Source organism: Salmo salar, chromosome ssa28 (assembly GCF_905237065.1).
Source record: "Salmo salar chromosome ssa28, Ssal_v3.1, whole genome shotgun sequence".
Classification (NCBI taxonomy): domain Eukaryota; kingdom Metazoa; phylum Chordata; class Actinopteri; order Salmoniformes; family Salmonidae; genus Salmo; species Salmo salar.
This window is the reverse complement of record NC_059469.1, coordinates 27,887,842-27,899,805: the sequence shown is the minus strand read 5'-3', so window position 1 is coordinate 27,899,805 and position 11,964 is coordinate 27,887,842. Positions and strand designations below refer to the sequence as shown.

The 11,964-nt window shown below is 40.3% G+C and overlaps 1 protein-coding gene across 1 annotated transcript; it reads right to left on the bottom strand.

Annotated features, from left to right (window-relative positions):
• Nucleotides 1–405: 405 nt before the first annotated feature.
• On the bottom strand, nt 406–11,763 carry elovl5 (ELOVL fatty acid elongase 5). Its single transcript, NM_001136552.1, is given in 8 exon segments — nt 406–1,200; nt 1,372–1,506; nt 1,993–2,117; nt 5,679–5,850; nt 6,570–6,647; nt 8,998–9,185; nt 9,872–9,936; nt 11,683–11,763. Coding segments are annotated over 7 exon segments (885 nt in total). The 5' UTR covers nt 9,930–9,936; nt 11,683–11,763; the 3' UTR covers nt 406–1,071.
• Between the last annotated feature and the right edge of the window lie 201 nt (nt 11,764–11,964).

Here is an 11,964-nt window from a genome sequence, read left to right as displayed (position 1 = left end):
ACACAAAGTGACATACAGTCATGCATGCATACATTAATACGGTAATATCATATCGGGCTGAATTCTGAGGGTTGAGTAGACACATTTAACTATTTCAACATACTTCATCTATTTTTAAACACAATCCATGACACTATCAGTGTGATTTTAGCTTTTTGTTGTATAATGTGTTGCAATAAAGTTGGAAATGAATATTCCAACTGGGAAAAGATTAGATAGAAACTAAATTGCTACTGTAGAGGAATAGTCACGGACACCCAGAACTAAAATCGCATAATTGCGTCAGATGCTCGATGTATGTTACCTGCATCTGTCCACAACAGATTAGGGCTCTCATAAAATGTCCTTGTACGTAAACTATTGCTACAACAACAGCAATATCGAAAGCAAGACCTAAAATAAAACTGTGAATTTATAGTATTTATTGTTCACATATTGTTCTGATCAGTGCCATTTGATGGCCAAATACTTTTCAAACCTGTTTAACTGATACAGACAATATAGACAAATCTATTATTGCAACTGGTTTTAAACTAAACTTTACAATGCAAACAATGAAGGTGAACCTCTCTAAATTTACTCAGTGGACACATTTGACACTGACAGCCTTGTCTCTACGCAAGGGAATCCCCAAAATAGATTTGGTCCTGATTTGTCCAATCAGGACACAATCTAGCATGTAGACAAGTGCATATGTTGTGAATTAAAACATGGAAAACATTGTTATTCCTGTTTGGGTCAAGGTTGCTTAATAAAGCGATGTCCCACCAGACATAGTCGAAGATCTTGTGCAGCATTAAACTGAAGTGGGTCTCTGGGGCTGTGCTGTGCTCCCTCTGCTATCCTTGTTACTTAACTGTAAAGAACTTCGATTCAATATGAATAATAACAGGCTGCGGTGTGCAAAACGTTAGGAATCTCTTTCAGATAAACATGGCTTTTTGTATATTGTGAATAAACTAGCTATGCTCTTCTAATACATTTCTTTATAAGAAATCCTACATCTCTCCTAGCAATATTACATACATAGTAGATATGCACAAAAGTTAGGATTGTGAGGTTATTCAAGCTTCAGTCCACCCGCACTTTCCTGTGTGTAATGGTTTCCGTGGGTGTCACCCCATTTGCATGGCCATTCAGTGAATCAACAGAGCCATTCTGGTGATACTCCTTTTGTGAAACACGGTGTTTCTTGTAAGTCTAAAAACAGAGGGAAGAAAACACATTAGGATGTGCTCAAAATCTGAAGAACACTACTGTAGACAACAATGCACAGTTTTATTTAACCCCGTCACCACCAGTGTAAAATACTTAACACCATAATGAATTGAAATCATGTCTAATTAATGCAAGAGTTTTACATTTGCTCACCTGAATGTAGAAGTTTGAGAAAAAGGCAATAAGCGAGGCCATATAGAATATTTGGAAAAACAGCCAGCCTCTGGGGAAACCACATGGCCAAATGACTGCACAGATGGTCTGGGACATGGTCAAAAAGAATTGAATCTATAGAGGAATGAGACAAAACTGTAATTAATTGTTTGTAAACTAAGTCAACATCAATACGCACATGCACGTACAGTATGCATAAATAAATACCATTGATCAAATGGCCTACAGAATACCTTAAATGGATGGGGGAAATATTGCACTTTCAATCTATACCAATGGTTCATGTTTTTGTTTAATCTCATAGGGCCTTTGTCACATTCACTAAAACCCTGAGATTGGCTGAGCTATACACTGGATGACACAGGGGGTTGGTGGCACCTTAATTGGGGAGAACAGGCTTGTGGGAATGACCGGAGCGGAATCAGTGGAATGGTATCAAATACATCAAACACAGGGTTTACAGGTGTTTGTTGCCATTCCATTTGCTCCGTTCCGGACATTATTATGAGCCGTTCTCCCTTCGGCAGCCTCCACTATGGTTGATAGAGATGGAATTTCACGTCCATAGTTGAGGTTTGAAACAGGGACATGCAGGCTCACCAGCTGGCCTTGTGTGATATATTTCTTCCACCATAGATAGGGCCGTATGGCCGGGACAGCAGAGAGCCCATAGTAAGAGTACATCAGGACATGGACGAAGCTGTTGAGGGAGGCACCAAAGTAGGCTAAGGAAGAGACAGGAGAGAGGGGGTGGATGAATCATCTAGAGTACAGTAGCAGGGTCAAAGACATCAGCGAAATACGCAATTACCATTCTTGCTGTTTTATAATAGTAAGAAATAGCCGCATCAATGGCATACAGTAGAAAGCAGCTGAGGTGTTCATTCTCAGAGAGTCCACTGTAAAACACAGAGAGCTGTAATACGTAGGTCAGTGTCCTATTCTATGACACAGTGTGCCACACCGTCAGGGTAAAGCAATTAGGAGTTGAGTGTATGGTACATCACTGAAAAAATACATGCTGTGCAGTCCCGAAATAGCAGTAGGTTCAATTCACACTTGATTCCTTTACCATTTAACAACAGATCAACTTCACTTATCTCAGTCCCAGAATAAATTCAAGACAAACATGTCATCTATAACACCTGTATAGCTACTTAAAAATATAACATACCATGTATACACAGTACACGCTTAGGAAAAAAAAGGTGCTTTCTAGAACCTAAAAGGGTGATTTGGCTGTCCCCATAGGATAACCCTTTGAAGAGCCCTTATTGGTTCCAGGTAAAAACACTTTTGGGTTCCATGAAAAACTGGTCCAGAGGGTTCTGTGGCTCGGTACTGGTACCACCTGTATATAGCCTCGTTATTGTTATGTAATTTTCTTGTGTTACTTCTTGATTTGAGTTTATTTAGTAAATAAAACTATATTTATTCAACTGCATTGTTGGTTAAGGGCTTGTAAGTAAGCATTTCACAGTAAGGTCTACACCTGTTGTATTCGGCGCAGCCCCCTCCTGTACTCCCTGTTCACCCATGACCGCGTGGCCATGCATGCCTCCAACTCAATCATCAAGTTTGCAGATGACACTACAGCGGTAGTCCTGATTAACAACAACGACGAGACAGCCTACAGGGAGGAGGTGAGGGCCCTCGGAGTGTGGTGTTAGGAATATAACCTCTCATGCAACGTCAACAAAACAAAGGAGATGATCGAGGACTTCAGGAAACAGCAGAGGTAGCATCCCCAATCCACATTGACAGGACAGTAGCAGAGAAGGTGGAAAGTTATTCGGCGTACACATCACAGACAAGCTGAAATGGTCCACCCACACAGACAACGTGGTGAAGAAGGCGCAGCAGGAGGCTGAAGAAATTCAGCTTGTCACGAAAAACAAACAAACTTTTACAGATGCACAATTGAGAGCCTCCTGTCAGGCTGTATCACCGCCTGGTACAGCAACTGCTCCGCCCACAACCGCAAGGCTCTCCAGAGGGTAGTGATGTCTGCACAACGCATCACCGGGGGCAAACTAACTGCCCTCCAGGACACCTACAGCACCCGATGTCACAGGAAGGCCAAAAAGATCATCAAGGACAACAACCACCCGAGCCACTGCCTGTTCACCCCGCTATCATCCAGAAGGCGAGGTCAGTACAGGTGCATCAAAGCTGGAACCGAGAGACTGAAAAACAGCTTCTATCTCAAGGCCATCAGACTGTTAAACAGCCATCACTAACAGACTGGCTGCTGCCAACATACAGACTCAAATCTCTTGCCACTTCAATAAAGGAAATAAATGGATTTAATAAAGGTAACACTACTCACTTAAATAATGCCAATTTAATAATGTCTACATATCCTACATTACTCATCTCATATGTACAGTTGAAGTCGGAAGTTTACATACACCTTAGCCAAATACATTTAAACTCAGTTTCACAATTCCTGACATTTAATCCTAGTAAAAATGCCCTGTCTTAGGTCAGTTAGGATCACCACTTTATTTTAAGAATGTGAAATGTCAGAATAATAGTATGATTTATTTCAGCTTTTATTTCTTTCATCACATTCCCAGTGGGTCAGAAGTTTACATACACTCAATTAGTATTTGGTAGCATTGCTTTTAAATTGTTTAACTTGGGTCAAACGTGTCAGGTAGCCTTCCACAAGCTTCCCACAATAAGTTGAGTGAATTTTGGCCCATTCCTCCTGACAGGGCTGGTGTAAGGTTTGTCAGGTTTGTAGGCCTCCTTGCTCGCACACACTTTTTCAGTTCTGCCCACAAGTTTTCTATGGGATTGAGGTCAGGGCTTTGTGATGGCCACTCCAATACCTTGACTTTGTTGTCCTTAAGCCATTTTGCCACAACTTTGGAATTATGCTTGGGGTCATTGCCCATTTGGAAGACCCATTTGTGACCCAGCTTCAACTTCCTGACTGATGTCTTGAGATGTTGCTTCAATATATCCACATAATTTTCCTACCTCATGATGCCATCTATTTTGTGAAGTGCACCAGTCCCTCCTGCAGCAAAGCACCCCCACAACATGATGCTGCCACCCCCGTGCTTCATGGTTGGGATGGTGTTCTTCGGCTTGCAAGCCTCCCCCTTTTTCCTCCAAACATAATGATGGTCATTATGGCCAAACAGTTATATTTTTGTTTCATCAGACCAGAGGACATTTCTCCAAAAAGTACGATCTTTGTCCCCATGTGCAGTTGCAAACTGTAGTCTGGCTTTTTTCTGGCTGTTTTGGAGCAGTGGCTTTTTCCTTGCTGAGCGGCCTTTCAGGTTATGTTGATATAGGACACATTTTACTGTGGATATAGATACTTTTGTAACTGTTTCCTCCAGCATCTTTACAAGGTTCTTTGCTGTTGTTCTGGGATTGATTTGCACTTTTCGCACCAAAGTACATTCATCTCCAGGAGATAGAACGCGCCTCCTTCCTGAGAGGTATGACGGCTGCGTGGTCCCATGGTGTTTATACTTGCGTACTATTGTTTGTCCCAAGTATGAACCAGACTTCTGGAGGTCTACAATTTTTTTTCTGAGGTCTTGGCTAATTTCTTTTGATTTTCCCATGATGTCATACAAAGAGGCACTGAGTTTGAAGGTAGGCCTTGAAATACATCCACAGGTACACCTCCAATTGACTCAAATTATGTCAATTAGACTATCAGAAGCTTCTAAAGCCATGACATCATTTTCGGGAATTTTCCAAGCTGTTTAAAGGCACAGTCAACTTAGTGTATGTAAACTTCTGACCCACTGGAATTGTGATACAGTGAATTATAAGTAAAATAATCTGTCTGTAAACAATTGTTGGAAAAATGACTTGTGTCATGCACAAAGTAGATGTCCTAACTGACTTGCCAAAACTATAGTTTGTTAACAACAAATTTGTGGAGTGGTTGAAAAACGAGTTTTAATGGACTCCAACCTAAGTGTACTTCCGACTTCAACTGTATATACTGTATTCTATACCATCTACTGCATCTTGCCTATGCCGCACGGCCATCGATCATCCATATATGTATATGTACATATTCTTATTCATCCCTTTACATTTGTGTGCACAAGGTAGTTGTTGTGAATTTGTTAGATTACTTGTTAGATATTACTGCACTGTCGGAACTTGAAGCACAAGCATTTCGCTACACTCGCATTAACATCTGCTAACAATGTGTATGTGACCAATAAAGATGTATTTGATTTGAAAACACTCACAGTGACCACAGTGTTGAGGATAGAAAGGGAATTTTGAGTTCGAACACTCACAGTGACCACAGGGCACCCAGTTCATGACGAACCACCAGATGTTGAGCATGCTAGCGTGGTGGTAGATGTGCAGAAACGTGATCTGATGGTTGTTCTTCCGTAGGATGAAGAAGAAGGTGTCCATAAACTCTATGACCTTGGAGAAGTAGTACCACCACAGCACATTTATGATCTGAAACGAGATAAAAATAGAAGAAGAAGAGGCAAGCTTTCAAGCAATACGATGTATTTTCTAGTAGTTCCCTTTCCTGCAAGGACATACACAGTGTTCCTCCTGAGAGGCATACATCGGAAGATTTCTATTTTACCTAATGAGGACTGGCCAGTGCAAATCATTTGACCAAAAAAGTGAAATGTTTTGAGAAACAAAGATGGTCGTCTGCACGTACAGGCCTATGAAATATCTATTAAGGACAAAGTGGTAAAAATAAGTTCATTCACTGCTGTAACAGCAGGGACACGTTTACATGATTTAATCAGCGCAGAACTGCAATCCAATCGCACATGTCAGTGAGAACAAGTTTCCTCTCAGTGTTCAATGTTCCCAAGGGACATTACAGAGAGTAACTACTGATGACACAGCAGTACAAATTAAATAGACTGGCTGTCTGACCCTGTGGCTTATCTGTTAGGATTTGCAGGTACTGTCTGACATAAATTGTACCAATAGAATTGGAAGCCACCATGACAAAAATAGCTGGAGAGAACAAAGTACATATTGATCTGGAAATATCATAAAGGGAATGAGTGACAGGGTGAAGTCCAGCTGGTGTCTGGTGACGAAGCATTTGTTACCCCATATTTTGAACCTAACACAGATTGTTCACTTATATAGAATTTTATATAAAACAGAGGGGTGACATATAGTGATATTGAGTAAGACAGTCTTACCTTGGTATCTGTTTCTCCCGCACTGTGTGTGTCTTGGCAGTAGAAGTTATAACCCCCTTGCCACACAGCAGACACCATCTGGAGACAGACCACAAGGTGATGTAGAAACACATAGATTGTCATGTTTTTGACATCTTCAAATAACTTGAATCACCCAAATACTGCACTGCCCTTGTAATATCAAATGTATTTCATTATTGTATTGCAAGTGTCACAAGATCCAAATTTAAAATCACGTGCAACATCAATTTGCTTTCTCCCACCCAAAAGCTGATTGTAAAACTGTTTACATTGGCATTTAGGATGCTAGCTTCACATACTTGCTGCAGGAGTGGAAAGAGGAAGTAGTGGACAATATTATATCCCAGAGTCTGTCCTCTCCATTTAGTCTCCTTTACCAGAGGTAATATCATTATCCTTTTTGTTGCCAATGCAACATTGGGTCCCTGTATTGTTTGTTATTGAGCAGGCCAGTGATGTCACCGTTTTTATATAGAGCCCTTGTTCACACGTTTCATCTAATTTGGGATGGATGGAAATAGCTCTGCCTTTATCCACCACTGCCTTGAATAACTGACAAAAACAAGGAGTTAAATGTAAAGCATCTAAAGACATACCAAGATTCAGGTTCAGCTTCAAGTGTTTTGTGCTCAATATGACCTCAAACTCAGAGCAGAACCCATGGTCAGAATTGCCCCCCTGGTTATGTTCTACTGAATAAAACATGATTCTGAGGAACATTAAGCTTTCCCACAGGATTTTAGCGCATTTGGCTCGAGACAGGACCCATTCCAGAACAGGATGGTAGAAAAGCAGTGCAAAGCAGGGATCTAATTATGTTGATGACTTCGAGACATACACTGGCATTATCCGATGATTGTGGCACCAGGAGAGTGACTGCCCTGCATGTGCCCATGGGTATGAAGCAGAACAAGGACAGGCCTGGGATTGGAAGATGTTGTGCTCCACTACTCAACTGGGTAATCCCGAAACATGCAGAGGACCCATTGAAAAACAACCCAAAAGTCTCTACACAGAGAGTGTCTAATCATTCAACAATACAACTGTCATGCCTTTTGTTGTTTTAAATGTGCTGCTGCTTTGACATTTTTACTGTGTGTTAACAGCACGATTATTAACAACAATATGCTGCAGGCTAGGCTATGTCCCTTGAGTTATAATACACCATTTATTACTAATACACTACTATTAAATGGTCTTTATTCGTATTATGTAACTCAAAACAAAGGACATATGGGCTAAATGTCCATATAGATCTGGGTGGAACAGTGCTGATTGGTGATATTAGTGAAGACGCAGTTTCCTGCAGAAAAACCTGTTTTAATTAGCTTAAGATCCAGCGCATTCCAATCGATATTGACTATCTAAAATGCAGAGTGAGCTCAGGATCTGTTTCTAAACCTAAAGCCTTTATTGTGGCCAGCTTGCATCCACAGTAACTTAACGAACCTACAAACCCATCAGGCCGATGCCCTTGATTATTTTGCTATTCAGCATGGCTATTTAAAACACATGTTAAATCAAGCCACACCAATAACATTTTTAAAATACAATTTCTATAAGTGCCATAGACATGGGATAACAGCAAGCAACTGCTTTGTACTTTAATTGGAATCGTGTGGCATTGATTTGTGAGGGCTAAAAGTTCACCCTAAAGCAGGGGTAAAGTCAGAACGAGCGAGTTTAATGATTTACACAGCATGGGCACAGCCAATTCTTTGAGGGGTTATGCACTGCAGACCAAATTCAGCCCATTTGGCCAGGGTGGGGAGAACAGAAAAGACTTTAGACTTATAGGTGCACGGAGAACAGACTTTGTCCCTCGGCATCAGTATAACTAGCTCATGACATTTAGATAATGTCATATTACACTATATATATATATATTACACTATGTTGACATATTTACTACCACAACTGATTACACTACAGAAAGCATTGGCAGCTCACTCTCTCTCCCGTCTCGTTACACTATACAATAATTAGGGATAATGCTATCAACTACTAGCCTAGATATCCACTGAGGATACAGACAGTTTATCAGTATATACTGTCAACCGTTTCAGAATTAGACGTTGGAACTTCAAACATTCTAATAATAGTAGCAGGTTTTCAGAAAACAATTGAGGTCTGTGTTGAGGTTGGGTGAGAGATTTGATTGTGTTAACAACAATCCTGTCAGAGACCAGCTGTGGCCCACTCACACCCCCACAGCATTGTGTCTCGGAGTGGCTTCAGTGCAAGAAGCCATTTGTGTCTAATCCGAATCAAAGATCACAGTTTCCCTCATCCTCACAGAATCCTTTAGCCACTTCTACCAGTCACCCGATCCTCTCACTTCCCCTCATCCGCCAGCAGTGTTGCACTGCCATGATACCAACACCACCTTCAGGTGCAGCCTGCCTACCTCATAGAACATATAGAAAGATAATAGAGTGAGGGCCAGATTGTAGAGCACCAGGAGGCCCTGGCAAGACACTGGCTGTCTGTGTCTCATGTACTTGGGCCCCAGCCATACGATCAGCAAGTACATGAGTGTTAGTGCAAAGGTTGGAGGGTAGTTGTCTAGCAGCAGCCATCCCTGTACCCGTTCATCTGAAATACATAGACAACAGCTTGGTATTACAACATACAGTAGAATGTTCCCTTTTTTTCGGAACCTTATTCCCAAATTTACTGTATCCCCTGAACCAGTGCGATAGCACTGAGCGTAGAGAGGGGCACAGATGTAGGATCTTAATTTGACCTATGCTGTTCACAGCAAAATAATCCTGCATTAACAGGATTTCAACATTTAGTATATAATGTTGCTTAATCGGTGGTTAGGCTATTAGCTGGCCATAAGTAGGCTACATGAAAAGTGCAATAGTGTTTATATAACCGTGTGTTAGTGTGGGTTTTCAGTGAATTTATGTAAATCACAAAGCTCATCAGCAACAGAAAAGTGATCAAATTAAGATCCTACATCTGTAGCTACACTGCAGGGCGGGCATATTGCTTGGAGAGGGAAAGAGAACACAACACAGTTTGAGTGAGAATTGGCAGTGACTACCGAAGCATGTTTGTTTAACTCCTGGAAAGGTTATGCTAGAATCATGGAGGTGCAAAAAGACCTGGTGCATTCCACTGGAGGACCATGTATTAACACATAAGGCAAACATTTAAGGAGATATATGGTGATGAATCATTTTATGTCAATAGTCCATAACTAAGCATTTATTCATATGCTAATTATTATACTGTAATTTAATCTACAGTTATGCAACAGTAATAACACTTACCTCTGGGACCCATCCATGAGTCTATGTACGTGTTTAGTTTATGATTAAAAGCCTCCATTTCTAACCTGAATAGACAGATGAGAGAGTACCTAGTCACACATTGCAGCTTATCACCAGAGCCATAGTTACAGTATACACTCTGATAGACTGAAATGTATGGTAAACTACTACCACTTAGGTCAGGGATCATCAACTAGATTCGGCCGGGGGACGATTTTTTTCTTGAGCGGATGGTCAAGGGGTCGGAAAACATAATTGCAAATAATTTGTCAACTGCAAATTGACCGCAAGAAGCCCAAACGGATATAATATTGAACTAAAACAGAATAATTTTAAACCTTGCTTACATTTGTATATGATCACATACTGTATATCTCTCCATTATGAGTGGGAATACTTTGGAACAGATTTCCAAAATTAAAATCACTTGGAGCGGATTTGCTGGTGTTTTTACAGTCTTTTATGTCCAACAATAAAATAATAATTTAAATATATTTATATATATATAAAAAAGTAATATAAAAAGTCATCACTCACAAAATCTTTATATTTTTTTTGCTCAGAAACTTGGGGGCTAAATAAAATCACCTGCGGGCCAAAATCGGCCTGCGGGCCGCCAGTTGGGGAACCCTGATTTAGATATTTAAAAAATACCATATTCAAGCAGCACTGCTGTTGAGTGACGGCACAAATCAGCTTAACTGTGTTGACAAAATATGTATGTCTGTTTAATTCCATAAAGCAGCTGAAGGGAAATCAAAGCTTGGTTCATTGTAGCAGAGGTACAGTCATTGTGACGATGACTTCACAATAAAACCACTTTTGGACTGAAGGAACGTGCAAAGATGCCTGTCTACTTACGGCTTAGGCAAACTATAAAGTTAATTCAGAAGGTTAAGGCTTGAGCTATAATCCTGACTATTGGTCCAATGCAATAGTTCATTCCAGTTAATTATGAATGTAAACAAAATTCTAATTCCAAATGTTCCTCATGGAAAAGCATTGAAGAGAATTTGAATTAGAATTTCAGTGTACTTCCTGAATTGAAATTGAATTGACCCCAACTCTGTTAAGAACGCTTTGACATCTTTTTTTATCATTCAGATATTTTCTTTATAATTATTAAGTAGATGCTCAAGCAGTCCCAAACGCAAAGAAATACAAACATTTACATTATTCTTGTAAGATAATTTCTGGGTCAATAGAGGTCAATTACTTCTCTCTTTATTGTGAGTGATGACGTGTAGTTATAACTGACTTGTCTCAAAATGTTGTCCTTTGATCAGATCTAACCAGCACATAAACATGTCGTTAAAGTTTTCTAATAAAAACAATGCAAAAAAAAACTCAAAAGAGAGAGAGAGAGCGCATCATAGCCAAATAGTGCTATAATTTATTATATATAGCAGGCAAGTTAGATAGCCTATGGCTGCTGTGCTGGATCAGGATGCAGGCTACGACACTAGGCTACTGTCTAAGTTCAGTCTTGTAGACAAATCCTATATTATAATTATGTCGTTAACGAAAAGTAAAATGTCTAAATCATCAGCCCAACTCTTATCGCACACATATCGCAAACAACAATCGCAATCGTTCGCATCACAGAGGTCACCGATTCAGGATCAATTGTTTTATATAGCCTACATAGATGATCTAGCTAGCGAGACATGAAATAGTATGAAATCGCTGCTAAAAGTAGATTATCAAGTATATCAATTATGTATGCTAAATACTAATAAAGCATTTCCACAGCTCAAAAAAAAAACTAAGACTATATTATTTCCAACCACATTCTAGCTCATAAAACGTACCTCTGGAGGATGCGTAATCTTGCCTGCCCAGGTCCCAAAGCACAAATGTGCAGCCTCGTCGGTCAGTGGAAACAGCGGGAGAAACACATGAACTCAGTCTATATGGCAAATTGTCCAGAGCGTCATAAGTGACGAGATCTAGCTATTAGGCTATCATCTTCAGATGGTAGATAATTGGCTATCAGCCTCCCTAATGGCCTACCTCATTGGCAGTGATCATCACCCAGAAGGTGATTTGACCGTCTGCTGATGTTGGCGTCCCACTTAAACTAGGTTTCCATT